The sequence below is a fragment of the Melanerpes formicivorus genome, unplaced genomic scaffold, assembly GCF_026170545.1.
Source record: "Melanerpes formicivorus ecotype bairdi unplaced genomic scaffold, bMelFor1.0.p_v2 SCAF_21, whole genome shotgun sequence".
Classification (NCBI taxonomy): Eukaryota; Metazoa; Chordata; class Aves; order Piciformes; family Picidae; genus Melanerpes; species Melanerpes formicivorus.
In genome coordinates this window covers 4,297,465-4,323,120 of record NW_027142373.1, presented here as the reverse complement: position 1 = coordinate 4,323,120, position 25,656 = coordinate 4,297,465, and the positions used below count along the sequence as shown (strand labels likewise).

At 40.2% G+C, this 25,656-nt stretch overlaps 1 protein-coding gene across 5 annotated transcripts in view; it reads right to left on the bottom strand.

The window, feature by feature from the left end:
* CEP112 (centrosomal protein 112) overlaps positions 1-25,656 on the bottom strand; it is a 167,518-nt gene that overhangs the window by 130,433 nt on the left and 11,429 nt on the right. For all 5 annotated transcript variants that reach the window (XM_068151137.1, XM_068151138.1, XM_068151142.1 and 2 more), the window contains 4 exons: positions 25,022-25,096; positions 16,591-16,638; positions 16,387-16,464; positions 1,604-1,690 (listed from right to left, as the gene is read on the bottom strand). In XM_068151137.1, the coding sequence (XP_068007238.1) occupies positions 1,604-1,690; positions 16,387-16,464; positions 16,591-16,638; positions 25,022-25,096 (288 nt within the window). The remainder of the gene's footprint in view (positions 1-1,603; positions 1,691-16,386; positions 16,465-16,590; positions 16,639-25,021; positions 25,097-25,656) is intronic.

The following is a 25,656-nucleotide window of genomic DNA, read 5'->3' as shown; positions in this document are numbered from 1 at the left end:
CATGGTTTAGGTGGGGGGGTGTCTTTTTGTTTGCTTTTAAACTTGGGCAAATCCAATGTTGCCTTTGTTGAGTTTGGAAGTTTCATTGGTGCTACTGCTGCAAACAGGAAGGATTTGTTTCCCTTTTCATATTTATGTTGCATCTAAAATTCTCAGCAGGACAAAGAAATACTGAACTAATCGGTGAATTTCATTACACTACTTTGGGCTTCACCAAATTCAATCTTTCAAGAAACACTGGGTTGGAATAGAGCAAGTCTATGAGGTGTAACTATATTTACACTTCTGTGCACACTCATTTTGAGAGGTTTGAGTATTTGCCTACTTAGAGACAGGACTGTAACTTAAATTTCATCTTTAAGATAATAATTAAAGCATAAATATTTTATAGCAGCACCCTAAATCTCTCATCAAACAGAAGCTTCATCTTAAAACAATATTACTCCATCTGCATTAAATGTTTTGTGTCTTTAAAGATTAATCTGGCACTATTTAACCTTCTCTAAAATATCCAAAGTTATTAAACAACTTCAAAAGACAGAATTCTAACATCAGTGAGTAATGGATGACAACTCCAGGGATGAGAAAGCATCTAAACTATTTCTTATTCTCACAAAGCTGTTTCCTTTAGGCTCTCAGCTTTGCTAGCTAGTTATGCTTGCAGACTTTAAGAACAGATGAGCCAAATATGCACCTGACCAAATATTAACATCCTCTCAGGAGGCTTTGATGTGTCACAGTGTTGTGTCAACCAACTTCCTCCAAGTCAGTGACTCAGTCTTAAGAAACAAAACAGAGGTGCTCAGTAATGCAAAGCTTACAGTAGGATAAGTCATCGTGATCCTGACCCTGAGCATTTAACTCCTACTACGTTCCTGGGATCAGAGAGTTTCAGAAGGCACTTAGGACCTCGCAGAATTTGATCCCAGATGTTTAACACACAATGAAAAGCAGCAGAATGGACTTCGATAGTTTTTGTGTGAGCTCCTCCAGAGTGGTGTTACACCACACAACAAAGACAAATCCAACTTAACCCAAAGGAAGCGTATCTGGTGTCACTTTATTGCTGGGAAGAATTAAAAGCTATAGCTGTAACATATCACCAACTGTTTACTGACCAGTCATGCTTTAAGGTAGAGTTGCAAACAGAGGCATAAGAAGAAGCACTGCTGCTGCTGCACTAGTGATGATTTGCCTACTAGTTTGTTTGGTTGTTGCATTTTGCCCACAAAACCTGAATTCAATATTTTTGTTCTCATTTTTCTACAGTGCAAACACTTTCTCTCAAAAGACATACCATGACTTCATAGTTTCATCAGCACTTGGATCCACAGAAGCTGGTAAAATAGGTTTGTCTTGTTCCAACAAGCAAACAAATCTTTGTATTTTCATCTCCTTTCTGCAAGCATTGTTACATTTCTGTTATCGTAGAATATTCTGCATTCTTATCAGCTTACACAAACTGTTACCTACAATCTTACTTTAAAGGAATACTAACTGCATGTGAAGAAGTTAAAGTAAAACAGTATTTACAGTAACTCTGTTATTTTGTTTTGTATGCTGCCTTTGGAAAAAACCAAACAAACAAAGAAAGAATTCCTACCTTTTGAACATCAGCATCATGCTTCTGCTGTAGTTTAAGCTTTTCTTCATGAAATTTACGTTCTGCTATTCTCATTTTCATGTCCAGCTTTAAAAGCAAAAGAGGACAGATATGTAACTTCACAAAAAATAAAGAATTACTTCTTTCATAACTTTGAAATTATTCATTTGTGTCTTTCAGAAGACAATGGGAAATCACTAACAAATAATTGCTACAAAGTTTACCATAGGATGGAAGTGACCTCAGAGATCATCTACTCCAACCTCCCTGCTATAGGCAGGGTTGCCTCTCCACTGGACTTGGTTTCTCAAGGCCTCCTCCAACCTGGCCTTGAACACCCCTGGAGAGGAGGCAGCTACAACCTCCTTGGGCAACCTATTCCAGAGTCTCATCACTTCCATACTGAAGAATTTCTCCCTAAGCTCCAGTCTAATCCTGCTCTCCCTCAGCTTCAAACCATTTCCCCTTGTCCTGTCTCTGACACCCTTATGAAAAGTCCCTCTCCAGCCTTCCTGTAGGATCCTTTCAGGTATTGGAAGGCCATTATAAGGTCCTCCCAGAGTCTTCTTTAGACTGAACAACCCCAACTCCCTCAGCCTGTCCTCACAGCAGAGGTGCTCCAGCCCTTGGATCACCTTTGTGGCCCTCCTCTGGACTCACTCCAACAGCTCTGTTGGGGACACCAGAACTGGACACAGTATTCATGGTGGGGGTCTCACAAGATCACTCACCCCATCCATTTATACTCAGTTTTTCACTACTTTCGTATTTATTTGATAAAAACACTACCAAATACCTCAGCCTAAAATATTTATTTCAAAAATGAATTTGTGAGACACTTCATTTGGCTATAAAACCAACTGCTACCAGCCAGAAAAAGCCATCATCCTTTATTTAAACAAACACTTCAGAATGAAATCTGCAACAGTTCTGATCACATACAGAGGCTGGTAAACCTGCTTCTATTCTTCAGGCAGGTGTTACATTTATACAAAGAATGTCCTTCAGCCCAGATGTGGGGTTATTTTTGTTTGTTTTCTATTTTTCAGAGATTTCACATTATAAACACATTTCCTTTTAAGGTGACTTATAATGGGACTAAGGATACTGCTGTTCAGTTGGATTGCTAAAATACATTTCCTGCTTATGTTTGCTTAAAGCAGTGTGCTTGAACCCCTTCGACACAATAACACATTGCCACTTATAGTCAAAGTTTTCATCTTTCAAGTATTTTTAAATCTCTCGCATGACTTCACTATTCCATTAAAGATCTGTCTTCCAAAACTCTGGTAATGTCACAGGCATTTTGTGTTTCTCACTTTTCTGCAAAAGAAAGAGTGGCACCTCGAGCTCAGACTCAGGCTTTTCCACTTTTACACCTAACCATTTCTATTGGTGAGAAAGCAAAGTGGAGAGAAAACTTTCCCCAGAGCTGCAGAACCTGACTTCTAACCCTCTCAACTGGCAAACTCTAAAAGAAACAACACAGCAATAGTCACTCTGCCTTTACTTTTAGTCCTTTGACTCATCAAAAGTAGTGACATAATCAGAGAATCACTATGACTGGAAAAGACCTCTAAGGTCATTGAGTACAACCTTCAAACCAACACCACCATGACTGTTAAACCTTGTCCCAAAGTGCCATGACCGTGTGCTTTCTCGAATGCCTCCAAGGGTGGTGACTGGGCAGCCTGTTCCAATATCTGACCACTCTTGCAGCAAAGAAATTTCTCCTAATACCCAGCCTAAACCTCCCCTGGCACAACCTGAGGCCATTTCCTTTCATCCTATTGCTAGTTATCCGGGAGAAGAGACCAAGCCTCTCTCCAACCTCCTTTTGGGTAGTAGAGAGCAATGAGGTCTCCCCTTTGCCTTCTCTTGTCCAGATTTAACCACTCCAGACATTCACATTCAAATATGAACCTTTATCTAACAAACACAATTCAAATTCTTCATTTCTTTGGCACAATTACTTTGTGTTAGATATTTATTGTGATTTCAAAACACAAGCTAGAAAAACCCAAGTCAATTTCAAAATGCAAAACGCCATGAAGAAAATACAGGAGACGCCTCAAGAACTGAAAACAGAAGCAGCAAGAGCAGCAAATCCTTTGAATTTCTGGACAGCACAGCCACTGACACCCCAAATATACATCTGCTTATTACACTGCATATAAAGAGTATCCCACAGGACTAAATAGGTAAATAGTCTTATGCAAATTACTGGGGGGAAATAAGGGGGCTTGACAATTAATCCAAAGAAAACAGACAGTATTCTCAGCTGTCAGCCATCTCTTTTATCATCCAAAAATAAGCATCAGGATAAAAATGCATTTTCTCCTCATGAAATATATGCATATGTATATACAAAAAGAAATAGATGCAGATATCCCTCCAACAAAGTGACATTATAGAAGAAAATCTTAGTATCAGGTGAGAAATAAGTGTTGGTTAAAAAAAAAAGGCACAGTAATCCACTTCCAGATAGACAGCATGTGAACATTCCATAAATAAATATGAAGGTCTTGTAAAAACACAAATACTAGAAACTAAACATGAAAGAGGCTCCAATCTACTTGAAATACATTAAAAGCCTATGAATTCCTGATGCATAGCTATGGCACTCACAAAGCTATTAAATCCACACAAACACATTACATTTCAAACTCATTAATAAAGGGAGAACGTCTTGACTGCTGTAAATTAATCCTTGGGGTTTTTGCATCAGCTGAGATTTGGCCTAAGCTTTATTATTTGTTAGTTTGAAGGCACATAAAAATAAATCAAACTCTCAAATTTGTCTTCTATTAAGCATGGACATCTCTTCCAGTGATGGTGATTGTTCTCAGCCACATGGCTGCTTTCCCACAGGTTGACAGCAGAAATCCCTGTACTTGAAGCTGGCTCCTACTCCTTGTCATTAATTTCCCATTTAACACCATTCATAGAATACAATCATAGAATTATTTCAGTTGGCAAAGCCCATTAAGATCATTGAGCCCAACCCTTATCTGACTCTACCACGTCTGGTGCTAAACCATGTCCTTCAGCACCACAACTCTGCCTCTTTTTAACACCTCCAGGGATGGGGATTGAACCACCTCCCGGGGGAGCCTGTTCTAGTGGTTGAGAACCCTTTCAGTGAAGAAGTTTCTTGCGATGTCTAACCTAAACATTTCAGAATGGACCATAGGTCCACTACGCACATGCATCTTCATCACAATTCTGGAAGTGTTAATTTGAGCATTTGCTGTAAAAAGAAAGATATTTTTGTTTCAAAATCCTACACATACAATTTCTTCTGTGGCAAACTGCTGGATAAGTCAGAAAGCATAAGGCTAACAAAGCAGTGTCCCACAGCAAAGCTTGGAGCTCTGATTTCGTTTATAAATCTGCTTTTTGACCCACCCTTTGTGTAAGGCAGACCTCCAATGTCACAGCATACGTAGATAAAATAGAGTCATGTAAACACATTATTAAAAGTGATCTCATTAAGGCTGGGGTTGAAGCAAATGGGCTCATCACAACTGGGAGTGAAGCTTCTCCCCTTCCATTTCAAACTTTAAACAAGTTATTAAATACTGATTTAAATAGAGAAGTATCTTCCAAATTAAAACCATACCAAACTGAGTCAACCGCATCTCTGTCGTTACCAAATGTCAAACCTCATTTGCTAAGTTGGTCTCAATTTCCTGTGGAAGAAGGCTTTGTAACTTCATCTGCTGCGCTCCTCTAAAGTGCCCTTTGCACCTCAGCTTTACTCTATTTATTAAACATACTGACAAACAAAAGCACCTAAACAGCAGCAAAGTATGAGGGGAAAATAGATACAAACCACGTAGAAAAGTCATTCGCCTTGTTAGAAGCAGTGAACTGCGCTCATGCTCACCAGGTTTAATAACTTTCAGTGTCAGTTAAGAGGCAGCAGCAGAGAACATGAAATTTATGGCATGTTAGCAAGGAAAAAAAAAATAAAAGGAGGACAAAAATAAAAAAGGTGTAGATATTTAGCTCTAGTTGAGAAGCTTGCAACTATGTATGAAATGCAGCCATTGCTGCTGCCTGCACATCATTCCTTCGGATTTCTGTCATTGTTTATTCTCCTTACAAAGAGTATGAGGCAATTAAACCCTAAGGCCATGTAAACAATACTGATGTCAAACATCTGTGCTGGCCCTGTTATTTAAAGCCAGGGAGGGTGGTATCAACAGAACTGCTTTTATGTGCCTAGTCACACTTTCTTCCTCAGTTGAAAAACCCAAATACTGTCCAAACAATCACCTGAAAATGGGGTTGCAGTGTATCCCTGGTCCTATGCCTTCATAGCAGAGGTTAGGTGCCCTGAAACTTTAAGTAACTGTCCAGAAATTTAAATAACTGCCCAAAAAAATTAAATAAGTGTCAAAAATTTTAAATAACTGTAAAAAAAATATAATAATTATCAAACTTAAGCTGGCAGGGGTCTAATCTGCAGCTCTCATAAATGGTTGGGGGGGGGGGGGGAAAGAAGTACTGTATCTCAGCTCTCCAAGACAGAGGACAAACATTCATCTTGTCCTAAGTTATTGTAGAAATATTTAATACCTGCTTTAGAAGCAAATCAGTAAGTGAAGCACCCATATCAATCAGAGAGAGCTTTGAACTACTGAGCACTGCCCACTTATTTTCATTACAGGGATCACCCCTAGGCTAGAGGTAGTATCCTGAGGGTTTAACAGCCATTAAGAGATTTTTTTTTTTTGGTGGGGAGGGGGGGAAATATTTGACAAAACACTACTTGTTGTTTGTCAGATTGATTTTGTTTTTCCAAGTCTATGAATATATGGGGGAGGGAGGAAGCAAGGAAGAGGGGGAGAAGGATGTAAACAATAAATGAGAACTTCAAAGCAAGAACTAACAATGTAGAACAATGACTTGTATATCTTACAATATACGACAAAACTTATTTGTCTTGGTGTTATGCAGCTGCTAAAAGGAATCAGTGGCACAATACAAAGCTTTGATATTTCCATAGAAGAAAAAGGTTTCTTTAAAAAAAAATAAATCAAAAAACACCACAAAACAAAACCACAACTCCCAAACCAACAAACAGCTAGAACTTTCTACTCAATTGTCTTTGCTTAAATTTCACATCCAGGGTTAAAGAAAATAAATAAATGTTAATAATTTATACAATGCTTTAAAGTGTTGAGGCAGGCCAAGACAGGAGATGCTGTACTTGCAAAGCATTCAAGATTTATTATACAGAAAGACATGCTGACTTTAGACTAATTTGGAATGGTCTGGGTTGGGCCAATCCCAGGCACAAATCCAGGCTGGATGAAGAGTGGGTTGAGAGTAGCAATGAAGAAAGAGACTTTGGTGTATTGACTGATGAGAAGCTCACTGAGAAGCTGGCAGTGTGCTCATGCAACCCAGAACGCAAATCGTATCCTGGGCTGCGTCAAGAGGAGTGTGGCCAAAGCACAACAGAGGGGATTCTGCCACTTTGCTCTGGTGAGACCCCACCGTGAATACTGTGTCCAGTTCTGGTGTTCTCAGTATAAGAAGGACACAAAGCTGTGGGAGTGAGTCCAGAGGAGGGCCACAAAGATGATGCAAGGGCTGGAGCACCTCTGCTGTGAGGAGAGGCCAAGGGAGGTGGGCTTGTTCAGCCTAGAGAAGAGAGGACTCTGGGGGGTACCTTAGAGCTGCTTTCCAATATCTGAAGGAATCCTGCAGGAAGGCTGGAGAGGCATTTTTCATAAGGGTGTCTAGCAACAGAACAAGGAGGAATAGTTTGAAGCTGAGGGAGAGCAGGGTTAGACAGAATCTTATATTGTAACCCCCAAAGCTGTTAAGATTAATTTTGAGGTTTATTAGTAACCTTTAACACTTAGAACAATTTAGAAGTCAGAATAAGCACCTAAAAGGAAATCACTGGTGTGAAGAAGAAAGAAATATAGGATGAAAGAAAATCACAGTTTCTAACAACTTGAACAGAAATCCTAAAATAAATATGATATTTAATCATATTGGAACTAATCCTGCATTTTCAAAACTGAACTGCTGCAAAACTTGTGCTGAATTTACACTATGTAGAAAAAAACCCTGTTCACTGCATTCAGATGTCTGTCATGTGAGATACAGTTTAATATCACGTCTTACATTTACTGACAAGCAGCTTCTACCCACTTGCTCAAGCAATTCTGAAGATCAATATCTACTCCTGAATAGTTATTAACCAAAGTGAGAAATGCATTGTAGTATGAAAACAAAGTGGGAAGGGTAAAGTGGGTAAGATGCATACAGAAGCACAGCTCCTCTTTCACAATCCCATGAATCTGGTTCTCATGACAACCAAGAGCTGCAAAATCTTCACAATTAAAACAAGCAAAGTACATTAGGAGAGAAGGTTCACTGGTGCTCTGGGTCTATAGCAAAGTGAAATGTGTGTGCCGTGACCAAAGTATCAAATACGACTCCAGGTCTTAGGAGCGTAAACAGATTTAATTTTCTTGCAAGTGGTGATGGTTGTCTAGCAGTGCACCGTGCAGGAGAGTTGAGAGATCTTTACTCGAAGCTTCAGACACAGGCAGCTCAGAAGCAGCACGGCTAAGGGCTGCGTGCTGGATCAAAGCTGGACCAAAGCTGGACCGAGCTAGGCGGGAGCCTTTCGTGGCAGCGAGCAGGCAGGGGTCGAGCGGCAGCCCCAGACTGGAGCCGACAGCAAAGCGCCCGAGAGCCGAGGCGGCAGCCAGGGGGCGCTGCTCTGACCCAGCGCGGGCGAGGGAACGGTCCCAGCCAGCGCCGAGACGAGGGCGGACAAATAGGGCGGGGTGCGGCAGTTGCCACAGTCAGGGTCTACCAAAACTCCATACAAATAAGCAAGGTGTAAGGATGAATGTTTTGTTGGAAAAAAATGCGAATATGTTGTTGAAAAGTTTGCACTTGTTGCACAGGTCAAGGTTTCAGGAGGAGCCGCAGGTACAGAAGCAGTACCTGCTGCATCACCGTGAGAACCAGCTTGATTCCCCTGGTAACAGATTCTAGACAAGAAAGGAGGTCTGTTTTGAGTCTTGGACATAAAGAATTATGGAGGCGTGCAAAGAAGATTCTTTTAAGTATTAAGCTCACTGTTTTTCACTGATTCAGATGCAGACACTTCCCAGAATTTCCCTGGGAGGGGCAGAGGTAGAGGGTGGGCTGCAGTTTTGCCACCTAGCTGGTTTTACATCATTGAAATTTCCAAAGGCTCTATCTAGACTTAAGAACAAATCCTTTAAATTGAAGGAAATCATAAATAATATTTTTCCTAGGTGAATATTACACACAATAAAAGAGTGTTTTCCATCTGGGATTCACATTAACACTATGCTTTCTTCATGATGTTTGTGCTCATCCTCTAAGTGTAACACAGAAATTAAAAGTCATTAAAAATACATTTTGAAACATCATTAACCACTCCACAGAAGGGCATCAATGTTTTTAACTGATGCAAAGGCTACAGTAAAATCAATGTCTCAGCTTGATCTAGTTGTCCCTGCTCACTGCAAGGAGTTTAAACAAGATGACCTTTGATGATCCTAGAATCACAGCATGGCTTAGTTTGGAAGGGATCTCAGAGATAATCTACTCCAATTCCCCTGGTATGAGCAGGGATGCCTTTGGTTGCTCAAGGCCTCATCCAACCTGGCTTTGAAAACCCCCAGGGAAGACGCATCCATAACCTCCCAGGGTAGCCTATTCCAGAGTCTCACCACCCCTGTACTGAAGAACTTCCTAAGATCCAGTCTAACACCGCTCTCCCTTCAAACCATTCACCCTTGTCCTGTCTCTAGACACCTTTATGAAAAGTCTCTCTCCAGCCTTGCTGGAGGATCCCTTCAGCTATTGGGAGGCTATCATAAGATCCCCCCAGAGTCTTCTATTCTCTAGGCTGAACAACCCCAACTCCCTCAGTCTGTCCTCATAGCAGAGGTGTTCTAGCCCTTGGATCATCTTCGTGGCCCTTCTCTGGAGTTGCTCCAACAGCTCTGTGTCCGCACAACGGGTCCCTTCCAACCCAATGCCATCTGTGCAAGTCTCTGTTGCAAAGAGCTTACGGTGTGGACAAGCTAGAGACCGAAAGCAAAGCAGTATCAAACACATGAAACATGTAAGGCAGAAATAAATATGTTGAAAAAGAGCTTTTATAAACAGGGCCTTTGTTGATGTTTATGATATGGACTCAAGTATCTGACCTCACAAACATTGATACTTCTCTCCACATACCTAATTTTCTTTATATCCTTACTCTTTAAAAACATTACAACAGCTACTTCCAGCTAGAATCTTTTTACAGAGCACTCTTTGAAACTAGATCATCACTTAAGTAAAAAAGTTAACATGACATTGCCCCATTTTTATAGCTGCTAAAAATGAAAGGCTTTGTCCTAAATCAAATCATGCCAGCATTCCCCTGTCAAGAAAAATCTGACTTTCTCAGTGCCACTGGACATTAATACACGTTTGCTGTACACAGAAAAATAACTGAATGGACAATTGTTCTTATTCATATGTAAATGTCATTAGGCTCTTTCAAGAGAGAACAATGTATTTTTCACATTTCCTAGCTGGGGAGTGGTGGGAAGAGGGAGAAAACCCTACAGCTTTGTATCCCAAAAACTGTACTCACTCGGAATGGGAGTTTTACCCCTAGCATGCATATTAGCACTCCAGCACATCGTATTACTTAGTAGTTTTATTTGGAGTGGCAAGTGGCCTACTTCCATACAAAACAGACATGCCTGCCACCAGTAGTAGAGACTCCAACACCAGTAAGGACCAAAAAAAGTTCAAAATAGGTTTAGAAACTGTGAAGGTGTGGCAGGTACACCACCACCACCCACACCCAACAACAAATACAAAAGGTACACCAGGGCTTGCTAGGCTGATAAAGATCAGCTTGATGCCCCCAGACATTAGCAGGTGCCTCCAGGCCCAGAATTCCTTTTGTTGCTTGGAGAATCCAGACCTTCAACTAAGTAATAAATTGGCCAGCAGGTACACAACTCACTCGGTATAAATAGAGTCCTGCTGCGGAGAGGGTTCTCTTCAAGAAATGCAACAATCTGCATCTTCAAGAAATGCAACAATCTGCAACTGCCAGCACTGAAAATTGAACCCAGATGAACCTTGTGGACCTACAGAAATCCTACTGATTTCAAAGGGAGTTCATAAAATCTGAGTATAATAAAACAGCAGATACTACCAGAGAACTTCATGTAATTTTGTGTAGTTCCAAGTTCAGAGGAGTAAAGAAGTCTGCACACACTAAGTCAACACCACTTACTTTTTCTCCCTAGTGTTACTCCTTTTTTTTATGTTGCAGTTCAGCAGCTACTGAACTTTTCACACTCATTTCAAGCTCTCCTAAAACAGTCAGTAAAACTCTACTCCTGCCTTTATTTTCACAAGTGTATCAAGTAACAATAGTTTGCAGTACCCACTTTTTCTACACAATCTCTTTTCTCCCTTACAACCCATGATCTATACATGTAAAAAAAATTAAACCCCAAACTTTCAGCTTTTTTTTTTTTTTGTTGTTGTTTGTTTTTCTTTAAAGAGAGAGAGAGAGAGAGAAACACTTTGAGGTGGAGATTAATCATGCAGCGAAAGATTAATTCCCAGCTGCTTGGCAACCATCTGGACATTCTACTGGTTAAAACACTAGTTTGAATTGCTAACCTACTGCTTTGATGTTTCTCAATGTCTCCAGCACATATGTGCAATAATTAAAGACACAGTTCCCAAACTATTGCAAAAACTAACTAAATAACTATACATGGGCATATATATCTCTCCATGGCCAGACCAATTAGTATCAGGAATTATAAATCACAAGTCAGTTCATGAAAACATGTCTCATCCTGACATAGACTCTTATGTCTCACACCAGTCTAGCAATAAAATAGGCTTGAGTTTTATTACATTACATTCTGAGGAGTTATCAAAGCAAGACAGGATGCGATTTCCTCACACGGAAGACAATGGACAAGTTGCACATGTTCTGAGGAACAAGACATTAATCAGCCTGGAATCATGTTAACAGAAGGCAAGATTGCTGTGTTTTCAAACATGAACTAACAGATTACTATTCAGAGTGATTACTTGGTGGTGAGAATGAGTTTACAACTGAATCTTCAATATAAATCAGACACGGTGTTCGAAACAGACCCTGCGCTTGTGGAGAAAAGGAGGAGATTCAAATGAGCCAGAGAAGATTCAAAGTCATAATCCACACTGCCTGGGATATTTTTAAGTGGAATAAACAGTATTTTCAGAAGAAAGTTGTCATAACATAAAAAACTAGACAAAATGACAATCAAGAGGGAAGAAATAATTAGATCATAATCTGCCTGTTTGTTTTCCTTGACCCTTCTTATGGGCCACAGTTGTGTGAACAGAATTCTTACATCTTGGCAAGAATATACACCAGGATTTAAAACCTTCACAATTTTTACCCCTTGGAAAACAGCTAGGTGCTTATGAGCAGAAGTATGACCTGGACAGTACTGGATGAACAGGACAACAGAAGTAGTGGAACAGTATTGGGAGAGAAGAAAAAGTAAAGAACAGAGGGAGCAGAAGGAAAAAAACCAAATTCTACCACATGATGCTCCAGTTACTGCAAGATCCAAGTGCTGGGCCCACATGCAGATGCCTTTGCAACTTAAATGCTTTCAGAAAGTCCATCAAAAACACTCTCCTCCTATTATTGCTAAGTATAAGCAGGATCCCCAGCTCCATTCCATGTTCTTTTAGCTGCATTCAGCTCTCCCCATTCCATACACATATGTACCCATATCCATCCACCAAGCAGATTTAAACTCTCTGGAGACACACAGGCCCATGAGCACAAGGACACTTTTATTTCATTAGAATATACACCAGAACAATACTGATACATTTTGTTACCATTCTTGGAAGATAGGAACAAAATATCTGTTTTCAATGAGGGAAAAAAAAATATCAAACCCATGATGCAGCTAAGAGCACAATGATGCTAATTTGACATTGGTAACAGCTCAGTTTAATTACAACACCCCTCCTTTTAGGATACTGTCTCGAGATTGGTTTTATTTATTGCTTTTAATTTGGCATGTGTTAAGTGTTTCATTTGTGTGTTTAAATACTTTGCTACACAACAGAGCAATTAAAAGGAAGAAATCAAAACTAAAAGGGCAATGCTCACTGATCACCCTCTCCTGACTACAGGGATACATTTTCATCTTCAAGTGGTTTGTTTTCTTTTTTTCCCCTCCTCAAATCTCACCTCTTTTCTCTAACACTACCCCGCAAGGGTTATTCACTCTCCCTCCCAAGTTCTATAACTTTCTTTCCTCCCTGCATTCTTTCCACTACATTCTAAGTATGGTCTCTTGGGGGGAGGGGGTGGGGAAATAAATCTGTATCACAGCCCTTATGCAACTCTCTCCAATTCAAGTTGTAACCTCTTGCCAGATAAGTGAGAAGCACAGTAAATCTGCTGCTTTCAACACCTTAAAATTCAGAACACTTTCAGCCAGACCAAAACCCAGCTATAACATCATCACTGCAGCACGCTGATTTTATCTTCATGTAAATATATCACTAAATCCCAGCACTTTTGGTGCAGTACAGCTGTATACATGGCCTGATGCTCTTTGTAAACAAAACTTGTGTCATGCAGCAACTGGCAGTGCTCATTCACCAAAAAAAAAAACCCACAAAAACCCAACCCAAAAAAACAGCTCTTGGAAAAAAAAAAAAAAAGCTGCATCATAAAATTCTTTAATACATTAAAAAAAACCTCTCTTCCTTTTTCATCCTACTTCCAGTCCTCAATCTACAAAAACAAATTCTGAGTGGGGAAAAAAAAGTGTCTTTTCCCCATTCCCTAAGTTGTCTTTCACTACCCAGCTCACATCTCCTTTGCTCTGACCATGTATTCTCTAATTCTCAGACAGGAAGGGACCTCCAACCCTCCTACAGTTAGCAGGGACATCCTCCACTAGAGCAGGTTGCTCAGAGCCTTGTTGAGCCTGACCTTGAAGATCTCCAGGGGTGGGGTCTCAACCACCTCCTTGGGCAACTTGTTGCAGTGCTCCACCACCCTCATGCTAATGAACTTGGTCCTAACATCCAACCTAAATCTTCTCTTCTCTCATTTCAAACCATTGCCCCTCATCCTACCACTGAAGGCCTTTGGAAACAGTCCCTCTGCAGACTTCTTGTAGCCCCCTTCAGGTACTGGAAGGCTGCTATTAGGTCTCCCTTGGGTCTTCTCCAGGCTGAACAACCCCAGGTTTAAAGAAACCCCAAAACTTCTTTAACCGCTCGATCAGAACTGTTTAACAAACCAGATTTTATTAACAAAGCTAAATTTGTTTTCTATCTTCAAAACAATTTCAAACCATTATCTTAGCAGTGCTGTTGGGTCTGCTTTTCTGCAAAAATCAGCACTAAGAACTTTTTCTTCTCCCCTTTCTCTGGCTCCATGGAGTATTGGGTGGCACTCAGGATGACCAAAGGTGAAGTTCAAAGGGAGACTTTTTCCTATTTATCAAGATAAGCCCCAGCCATGCCATCTGTTCTGTTTCGCTGCACTGCTGAAAGCTGATCTATTCCTGTTTTGTTGCATCTTCCTTGTTTGAACCCATGAGTTTTCAGTAATGACAGTTCCCCAAATGGCTTAATCCATTTCAGAACTATTGGAGGAAAATATGACTAAAGACCACTGCCTGATGATATTCACATTTTCATAAATCTGTGATGTGGTTATCATTGAAAATGGCCATGTGGTTAGAATTACAGAGTAAAAACAGGTGCAGGAATGGTTTATGAACACAGGTCCAAAGGTTAAAAGCAAAAACCCCACACTTATCCTATTTTATGTTCTCCCATTCTACTACAAAGAGGTTGAAAACAGTTAAGGGTTGACCAAAACTCTTTTGTGTTTTGCTGTTAATACATTTACCTTCTATAAATAAAAAGACTTTATTCTTAATTGAGCTTCACAAACAAAATCAGATGAAAACACATTTGAGTTTTCTACTTAATAGCACACACATGGTGATTGTGAAATCCTGTCTATAACCTTTCCAGTTTAAACCAGCCCAGAGCTGAGCACCATTAGCAAAAGGCACTGGATTTTTACAGTGTGGTTTAGAAGATTTTTCCACTGAACTAGCAAAGTATTTGCTGAGTATTTTATGTAGCTACTTGGCACGCATTCCTGTTGATTTAATTCAAATATATTATTTAAATGACAATGCTGTGCTTCCAATTTAGTGTTTTTTGAGGGGGGTCTATTTTCGCATCTTGAGAAACTTTGCCTCGTTCTGAGGCAACGGTGGTTTGAATACTGTCGATACAAAAGAAGAGTCAATATCAGAGCAGGGAAAGTGGAAGGCACACATCTTGTGCAACAGGCACGTCAGGCTGCTTGTTTAAGCATCGAGACTGCCAGCTCTCAGTGTAAAGCAGACTTCACCTTACATTGCTTCATTAACAATGAAAGTAGCTACAAACCCGATTTACCCTCCCTTCAAGACTGTCTTGGAAGTAACTTTAAGACAGTTAGAATAATAGAATCATAGAGTTGTCAGGGTTGGAAGGGTCATCAAGGATCATCTAGTTCTAGTCCATGGCAGGGACACCTCACACTAGATCAGGTTGCTTAGAGCCACATCCAGTCTGGCCTTAAAAACCTCTGGGGACGAGGCTTCTACCACCTCCCTGGGCAACCTGTTCCAGTGTCTCACTGCCTCGATTTTCCAAGAGCACATGACTGAAAGCAGAGATTTAAAGGGCAAAGAGATAAGAGTGTTGGGATGAGGTTTTAGAATAATATTCTTTACACACTTTGATTTTCCTTTCCTGAAGTGTTGCCCACCAGACCACTGACTCATATATTCATAGACTCATAGAATGGTTTGGGTTGGAAGGGACCTTAATTCTCATCTAGTTCCAACCCCCCCACCTTGGAAGGCAAGGACGCCTTCCAATAGGCCAGGTTGCTCTAGGCCTCATCCAACCTGGCTCTGAACATCTCCAAGGAGGGGGCATCCACAACAACCTGTTCCAGTGTCTCATCACCCTCACTGTAAAGACTTTCAAACAAAAAATGTAATGCAATCTGAACTATCAATGTGATAAACAAAATGTATTCGAGACTGATCTCATGGCTGATATTTTAAATACACTCAGTAGTCTATGACAAAAATATCATAGACATTTAACTTCCTTAAACTAAGAAAAAGGTGGAAATGACCACAGAAATTCATTACTGTACATACTCAAAACAAAATAACAAACAAAATAACCTGGAATGAGAGAATTAAATAGGCAAGTTTTGACAGTAACCTCACTAATTAACAGCAAAACCCTATACAAAGAAAAGAGAATTGGAGGTAAATGAAGCAAATACAGAAATAACTTAGAGCCACCATGAAATAAGGTCTAGACAGGCAGATTTTTAAAGGTATATAGAAAGTAAACAAAAATACTTGGTAAATCAAGGGTTCCACTGTTTCTGTTATAAAGCAGTTTGAAAAATTCCTCAGATTCAAACACTTCTACACTCAAAATTTCTTCAAGGAAACAGCAAATGTATTCAGAAAAGCCTTGTACCTTCTGCAGAAATTCTTTTACATGAGTTTTTCAGCTCTAACAAACTGCTTTGTCGATGCATTTTCCTGGAAATTGGGTCCCAGCTTCCTGATTTGGGTGTAGTTTTCTTCCACCACCTCTCCCCCCCCCCCCCCCAAAAAGAACCTTACCTCTTTTTCATGTATTCGACACAGTGTGTGTTCATCACGGAAAGTGCTGCTTTTTCCTAGGTCAGTTTTGGGGGTCATCTATCAAATGAGAAACAAGTTCAAAACAGCTTAAGTTCAAAGCAGCAACTCCAAATAAAATTGATCCTAACCCAGAAGCGAAAAACATGGATCATATTTGTTCACCAAAGGAACAGAAATACCTACCAAAGACACCGGCACTGTTTTTTCCCGCAAATATCTTGGATTTTCTAACTGTAAAAGAAGTTAGAGAAAAAGTTGTCATGTCAGATGTGGCCGCTTGTTGCTTGCAAATAGTGAAAAATGTCTCCAAATACTCCCAGAAGTTGGCAGTGACAATGTTGGGTGTGCATTTTGAGAGGTAATCTGACCTTAGTTTGGAAGGGACCTTAGAGGTCATCTACTCCTATTTCCCTGCCATGGGCAGGGTTGCCTCTCCACTGGACATGGCTGCACAAGGCCTCATTCAACCTGGCCTTGAACACCCCTAGGCAGGAGACAACCACAACCTCCCTGGCAGCCTATTCCAGAGACTCACCCCCCTCATATTGAAGAGCTTCTTCCTAACCTCCAGTCTAACCCTGCTCTCCCTCAGCTTCAAACCATTCCCCCTTGTCCTGTCTCTAGACACCCATATGAAAAGTCCTTCTACAGCCTTGCTGTAGGATCCCTTCAGCTATTGGAAGGCAGCTCTGAGGTCCCCCCAAAGTCTTCTCTCCTCTAGACTGAACACCCCCAGCTCCCTCAGCTTGTCCTCATAGCAGAGGTGCTCCAGCCCCTGGATCATCTTTGTGGCCCTCCTCAACTAGCTCCAACAGCTCTGTGTCTTTCTGCTGAGGACACCAGAAGTGGATGCTGTTTTCAAGGTGTGGTTTCAATTTTAATTTCCAAGCCCTCATGGTTGTAAAAAGTTCCATCAATGCATGTTTGAAAAGAATTTAGCAGCTAAATATAGAGCCTATGCTAAAGATTTCCTACTTTTTCAACAGAAGAGTACATCGAAGCTGTATCCACACATGCAAGTCATAGAGGCAAAACATAAGGAAGTAATTCATTAACACTGCTGCATAATTAAAGCAGCTCTTATAATCACTATTTTTAAGAACCAAGCACAAAACATCCTTCAAAACCCACTTCCTCTATCAGACAGCTCTATCTTTCTCATTTCCTCAGATGATGAGGCTCAAACATGACATCACAGAGCGTGCACAACACCCAAGCAAAGCTTTCAAGGCTATCGTCTTGTAAAACGTGGCAGCGAGGTTTGGAACAGCAGTGTGATTCCAATACCCATCTTACAACAGCTCATCTGGTTTTATTTCTCTTTTTTTTTTTAAGATTAAATTGATCTATGGGGCATAGCAAATATATATATCAAATGCTTGCACTTTCTCCACTACTATTAAATAAATTTGTGTGTTGAATTTGTCAGTGAAAAAGAGGCTTAATCCCTCTGAAATTCCAATTTGATACAGTATTATTCATTTCCTGTCCTGAAAGGTTCTGTAGGATTTCTATATGCTGTTGAGGAGTTGTCATATTTCACCCAGAAGCAGTTGAAGACATTCACATGTTTAAAACACATCCATTCAACTATATAATATTTTAATACCCTAACTCAAAGTATAAGGAACCAAATAATTTCCCAAGTAACCTATTTCTCTTTACTGTCACTGAGTTTATTAAAATACACTGAACTTCCATAAACTTTCCTTCACAGAAAGCATCCCAGGTTGGTTTCAGTTCAGGGATTTTGGGGTGTCTTATGTAAATATGCACACAACAAAACAAGGGTAGATACCTGTGACTACAATTAATTTCTGGACCTACTGCAAAAACTATAAAATAAAATTAATAATTCTGGACATAGGAGATTGGTGAGAAGAGGAATACCAGAGTGAGATCATCATGGGGCATTAACCACAGATAGCTGTAGGGAAAAAAATTAATCAAGAGACAGAAATAACAAGTACAGAAGTTCTAAATCAGACAAAAACCACTATTATTTCTTTTCTCCTATCCATTTGTACCTGCAAAACTATTTTCTATCTAAAATTCCCTAATCTGACTAGTGTCAAACTCTTCCCTCTAGCTCATTTCACCAACTTCCCCATCCACTCCACCTGCCTACTCATCACTTGTACAGACACCCAGGAGTGAAGGCAGCTTGCCAGGAGCTCAAGGTTCAGAAAAGCCAAGCAGCAGATAACATCAAAAAGTCTTCACCAATACCTGGTGGAATTTTGAGCAGGCTAATAAGGCTGCAGAACCAAATTCCAAAGGCTTAATTATTTTCTGTGCAAATTGAAGGCAAACAGCCTCTATTTTTGCCTTTTTCAGAGCTAAAAGTTATTCTACATATTTACAATTAATTCCCATGCTTTATCTGACCGTGAAATTCGGCTCTCTGCAGCCTTCCTTTCAAAACCAATCTAACGAGCTAAGGTACATCCTCCTTGTTTATGAAGGGGAAGGAAAATGTGTCTCTAATATTTGTATGGCCTAAGTCTTGTATTTTTTGATTTTGTAACAGCAGCCATATGTGCTTTGAAGTTAAATGTTCCCACTTTGTTACTTGTTGTGGATTATATCCACTTAAAACCGATCTGTAAACATTTAATGTCTCAACATTCATCCTTTTCATGCTGGTCTTCTGCAGAACTTCTTGTTCTCCAAATTATACCACATTAAAAGAGGGAATATCACAATAAAGAATGCACCCCCACCCCACCCCCCAAAAAGGAGGGGGGGGGGGGGAGGATAAAAAAAGGCAGCTTGTATTTATGAGAAACATGTAAATTTAAAAATAATAAGCAAAAGGTCAAAGACAAACCAAAATACATATGCATGAAACTGAAGGGCTGCCATGAGAAGAACAGTAAATCACATGCTTTTTGTAAGAGGATGAACCAAATAAATGTCATCATGAAAGACATCTTTATTTGAACTGCGATTGAACTCTAATTTGTAAAGACCACTTCTTAACAAAAATGGCAGTTTTGAATTCCTTTGTAGAAAAGACTCTGGATTCTCCTGTTCTGGTTAGGCAGATGAACAGACAACAAACCGTGGTTCATTTTGTGAGAACTGGCAAGGTCACAGACTTGTGTCCTCACAAAGCAGAGTAAGGAAAGCTTTGGATGATCAGATCCCCATTAGAAGATGACCATGAAGACCATGAAATGATGATGACCATAAGCCAGCAATGTGCCCTTGGGGCCTGGAAGGCCAATGGCATCCTGGGGTGTGACTGGTAGGTCAATGGAGGTTCTCTTCCCCCTCTACACTGCCCTGCTGAAGCCACATCTGGAATACTGTCTCCAGTTCTGGGCTCCTCATTTCAAGAAGGACTTCAGGGAACTGCTTGAAAGAATTCAGGGCAGAGCCACAAGATGCTGAAGGGGGTGGAACATCTCCCTGCTGAGTCAAGACTGAGGGAGCCGAGGTTCTTTAGCTTGGAGCAGAGGAGCCTGAGGGGTGACTTCATTTATGTTGATAAAGATGTGCAGGGCAGAGTCAGGAGGATGGAGCCAGGCTCTGTGCAAGGATGTCCAATGACAAGACAAGGGGCAGTGGGGGCAAGCTGGAGCAGAGCAAGTGACACAGAAACAGAAGGGAAAACTTTTTCACTACAAGAGTGACAGAACCCTGGAGCAGGCTGTCCAGAGAGGTTGTGGAGTCTCCTTCTCTGGAGACATTCAAAAGCAGCCTGGATGCATTCCTGTGTGGTCTGCTGTAGGTAATCCTACTCTGGCAGCGAGGGTGGACTGGATGATCTTTCAAGGTCCCTTCCAACTCCTAACATTCTGTGACCAGAGGACTCCCATTATTTTACAGAAATAATCTATTTTATTCTCCTACATTGAAAAAACACTTTGGCAGAAATCTGTATGAAAGCAGAGGTTCCAAAACTGAATTTGAGGCAAATTATCCATATTTTTTAACTTTAGTATTTTCAATTTCTATTTACTTTAACAACATCTAAAGCGGTCAAAACTAAGCATTTTTTAAGCATTCCATTTTAAAGCTACCAATACAAGCAATGAGTTGATAAAAAGTAAACTGAGCTGAAATGCCTTCCCCCAAGAGCATGAAGAGTGGGAAAAAAAAGGGCAATTTGGAGCATTTAAGTACTTCCACAAGACTCATCCTAAGGACATCAACTATATTTTATCCCTCAGGCTGAAAATAATGTGCAGGCTTTATATCTGTGATAGTCCAGACACCCACACCAAGGCTTCTGCTCTTTTGACCCTGTAAATACCACAACAATGACAATGTTCATGTTCTGCTTCCATCCTGCCCCTTCCAAAGTCCCATTCCATTCTTTGGAAGATGTTTATCAAGGTAGACTTATCTTCAACAATGCATGACTGTCACTTATTACAGTTCAGAACCAGAGTCAGAAGGTATGTTGTATATATTAAGATTCAGGACAAGAAACCACATTTGGAGCAGCAGGCTTGTTGAACATTCCCCCTTAAGCTTCTTCAAAGACAAAATGTGATTGTTTTCAAAACAGGGATGGAAAACAAAAAACCCACACATGAAAGAGTTAAGAACACTTAAGATTTTGAAATGGTAAACAACTAAACTGAACCTTGCCCTAAGTTCTTACTTTAATCTAACAAACCCAGCCAGCCAGCATGTTCCCTACAGAAATAACTGCTGAGTAGCTTCAGGAAATTTGAGTAAGGACATTCTTATCTAACATCATAATTTGTAGGGAAGTTCACTTTAATGCTGCTTCTGCAGTCTTAGTGGAAGGACATTAAAGCACATGAAGATTGTTTGTCAGCATGGAAGCTGGATTTATTTTTTGAAGTCACAACACCACTTGGAGTTCACTGTGGGAAAGTTTTTACAGTGCTGCTGCCCTCCAAGGCCACAACATATACAGTAGGTATGTTTATAGTAAGCAGACAGACTAAGAAACCAAACAAAAGATAATCAAATGGTTTGTGCAGAAATGGTTGAGCTTAACTAGACTGGAAAGACACAGGCAGATGTGAGCCAAGTACACAAACCAGGCATAGCTACACTGTTGCTGCAGCCACCCAAGAATTCTCTCTGCTTGCAGCCACTTGAACCCTGCGTTCTGTGTAACTTCTCCCAGAAAGGAGAACACGACACAAGCCACTGACCGCGGAATTGCTTTGGTCCAAGCTCTCTTAAACCTTTATGAGGCAATAACATTTCCCATGATAAATTCTTCTGGGCAAGACCCAAACGTTCAGGTTCTTTGTACTGAAGATCCCACATCAACTCTGGTAAAAACTAAAGAGTTAAATTCTTGTCCTGGCTGAATTCCAGTGATGAAAAACAAAAATCATCTTGTCCCTGATTAAAAACTCCTTTACTGCTTCCCCAGGGTGCAATCCCTTTGTGTGCTTTCTACCTCAAATGAAGTGCTGAATTTCCTAGGATGTTGAAGAGAGTTGCTTTGTCACACCTAAAACTGGCTGCAATTCAGGGACAAACAAAACTGTTTCAGAAGCATCACAAAAATAAAATATATAAGCAGGTCAGATAACAATATGCAGGAATTTAATTGATTGCTGTTCCTTCATATAACTTCAACTGCCTATCAAAAAATGCTGTTTGTTTACAATCTAAAAAGCTTAAAAAATAACAAGAGGGGAAAAAAAATAATAAAAAAAAGGCAAATATAATTCCATTATCCAGGAAGCTTCTCTCCTGACACAACATAAATTCCCTAATATTTACTCATTTTATGAGACACAGCTAAAGGAAAGGTGAGGATGTCCTGAACTAAATTTGCAACAATATGTAGAGGTTTATTGACAGTTGTTAATAAAATAAGATAGCTGAGGGATTTTTAGTATGTCCTAAAATAGCTAAAGAATGCCAAAGAAAGTTCAAAGTAGGAACATGACCAAAGATTACTTGCATTTGTCTGAAGTCCTGCCTCTGAGATCTGTCCCTTCAAACAACAATACAAAAAGATTTCTTTTTTTGACCCCCAACACTGCAAATGCAAGGCACAAACATTTAATAAAAGGCTAGTCCCCTACATCAGTTCAGAGAAGAGTGAATAAGGGCTAAACCCCCCACATTTTTATGATCTATTTAAAATCAGCTTCTATTAATATTCCATGTCTGAAAGGCAAATTCACCACAAGAAAAACAACTTTTATTTAAAAGAAAAATGCAAACAAACAAAAAAACCATTTACCTATGCATGACTACAATCTAAAGAGCCTGAACAATAAAATGTTTGATAGAGATAACCAGGAATGCTGCAAGGCAAATGGCAAAGTGCTTTCATTACTCATGAGAAGCAACAATATTCGAGTAGTGCAATGGGTTTACTTCTCATGTAGAAAATATGGATACTGAAATTACCACATCTCTTGAAGCTTCCATATTACAGTCTTTGACCTTTCTGCTTAGTAGAGAGTCATCAAATTATTTCCTAAAACTTTTCACAATATTTTAAATTCAAACATACAAACAAACTTGGGGCCCTCACAACAATGAAGATATTGACTGAGGTGCTGGAGCATGAGAAAGTGAATGCTTAGCAGGAACTCACAAGTGGAAGATCCTAAGCTTTGCTCATTTCCGTGTAAAGCACCTACTTAGACATTTACAGATCACAGAATCACAGAATGTTAGGGGTTGTACAGGATCTCAAAAGATCATCCAGTCCAACCCCCCTGCCAGAGCAGGATCACCTAGAGTAGGTCACACAGGAACCTGTCCAAGTGGGTTTTGAATGTCTCCAGAGACTGAGACTCCACAACCTCTCTGGGCAGCCAGACGACTCTGTAAATACTTGCTTGATATAAGAGCAGCTTCCTAAGAAGATTTCAGGTACTCTTTACTGAGAAAAATCCTTGTATAAGGACATGTCCAAAACTCCCAGGAACAGCTCTGTGCCCATTGTTGCAAGAAAAACGTACAGAAGGGCACATTCTTTGCCTGACTAGAAACCTTGAGGCACCATTTACTCCTTGACACATGACTAAAACTAAAGGAAAAAAACCCAAGGACATTCTGAAAAGCTTTCTAAAAACAACTGTTCTTTACATGAGGCATTCTGTATTTCCTTGCCTAACTTTCCCCCACTACTGAAGTACTCTGTTGGGTCAAGGGTTTTCTGTATCTGAGGTGGGATCACTTGCAAATTAACTTTCTCAAACGGTCTGCAAATGTGGTTAGCAATTACATGATAGCTCAGTGCTCCTATGGCAGTGGAAATGTTTACCAATAGCACTCACATCTTACACTCAAAGCTTGCAGCTTCTGAAGTGCTGCCATCATTTAATAAGCTTGGGTTTGTTTGGGTTTTTTAATGTTCCATAACTATGTAGTCTTCTTTAAGTCTGAAACTCTACTTGAAACTTCCTGACCTTTTAAGAACCCTGTGGAAGCAGCGATCCATAGCAGGGAATCACTGTTCAACAGCAACCACTCACAGACCTCACTTTTACAACCCCAAATCCTCCTTTGTCAGGTAACTCCCAACAAGTCTTATCAGGCAACCAAAGTCTCTCACTAGTGACTTGTTTAATTATCATCCCTGGAGAAGAGACTTGAAAAACTGATTTATGTGTCACAGTAGCCAAGTTGTTATCCAAGAGAGCTCCCGTATCAGTGGAGGATCATCATAGTTTAATAACCATCCATTATCAACACAACACAACTGCAAACTGGAATTTCAATTAGAAAAAAAAAAGAAAGAAATACAAACCAAATAAAGTTAAAGAGATAAGCAAGCAGGCAGATCAACACTGATATCAAACTGCTGGATATAAAGAGATTCTTTGTCAGCACCAATTGGAACAATTTGTAAAATGGCCATGAGCAAGTTTCCCCCTTGAAGCAGCTTTAGAAGCTCCAGGTATTACAACTGCTTGTTCACAGAATCCAGGTATTTACGCAGCCCAAACATCCAAAATCTGCAAGTGACTGCTTGCACATTTGTTTCAGACACCCGCACAGTGCTTTCACAAACTGCAGTTGACTACTACTGAAAAACTTTCTGGAGATCCACTCTCCCTACTTCACAAAACTACAGCTCCTGAAAAATACACTCAGCTAAGTCTGGAAGTGCCAGAAATTGTTCTTGTATTACTCTATTAAAAGACAAGAAGCTCCAAGGAACAATAGCATGCACCCAGATTAATAGTTTTGGCACTTCTAAAAGGAAGCAAACTCTGGCAAGAAAAAAAAGTTGAAATACTGAGCTATCCTAGTGGCTTGGAGCTTCTGTATTCCTTTAAAAAAACATCACAATACAGAAAGATAATCTCTTCTTTCAACTCCTAAATTGATAACAGCATTATTGAGCTATCAAGAAGCAGTCTGAGTTTCTGCTAGAGTAAGACACTTGGTTTTGACCAGCAGGTATTATTGTTTTGTTTGAGTTATCAGTGACTATATTAAATAAATTAGGATTATTATCGCTTAAAAATGAAGTATTTCTCACATTTCCTCCTCAAGATGCCATGTATTTGTAATGAGCCTTTCCAAGCTTTACCAATTCATTTTGAAATGACTGAGTCCTACAGAAAGTTTTGTCAATGCAGACTACCACCACTAAAGAGCTTTCATATCAAGTCAAGAAATAAACAAATGTACTCTGCTTTACCCCAAGATTCCAACTATTGAGACGTGCTTCAAAGTCACTGTCATCCAAAGAGGTGGGTTTTTTATGACGATGGTCCTGGAACAGAAGAAAGTCAAACAAAATATTAGAGGAGCTGGCAGACACATGGTCTGAAAACAAATAAGCTTCTCACTGACTTGGCCATGCCTGTTGCACTTCCCAGCAGAGTCATGATACCTCTGACAGCTCTAATCTAACTAGCTCTGTTTCCAGGAGGATACTGTACTAAGAAAGGAATTCAGAGGACAAATCAGCCTGTCTCCTCACTTTAATGTTGTTGTTCATTTACTGATTTCCAAACAAGCTGAGGCAGCTGGGGTTGTTCAGCCTGGAGAAGAGAAGGCCTCAGGGAGATCTAAGAGCAACCTTTCAGTACCTGAAAAGGGCTACAAGAAGGCTGCAGAGGGATTGTTTGCAAAGGGCTGTGGTGACAGGAGAAAGGGCAATGGTTTGAAATTAGTGAAGAGCAGATTTAGATTGGATGTTAGGAATAAGTTCTTTAGCATGACAGTGGTGGAACACTGCAATAGGTTGCCCAGGGAGGTAGGTGAGGCCCCAGTCCTGGAGATACCGAAGGTCAGGCTCAGCAAGGCTTTGCTGTAGTGGAGGATGTCCCT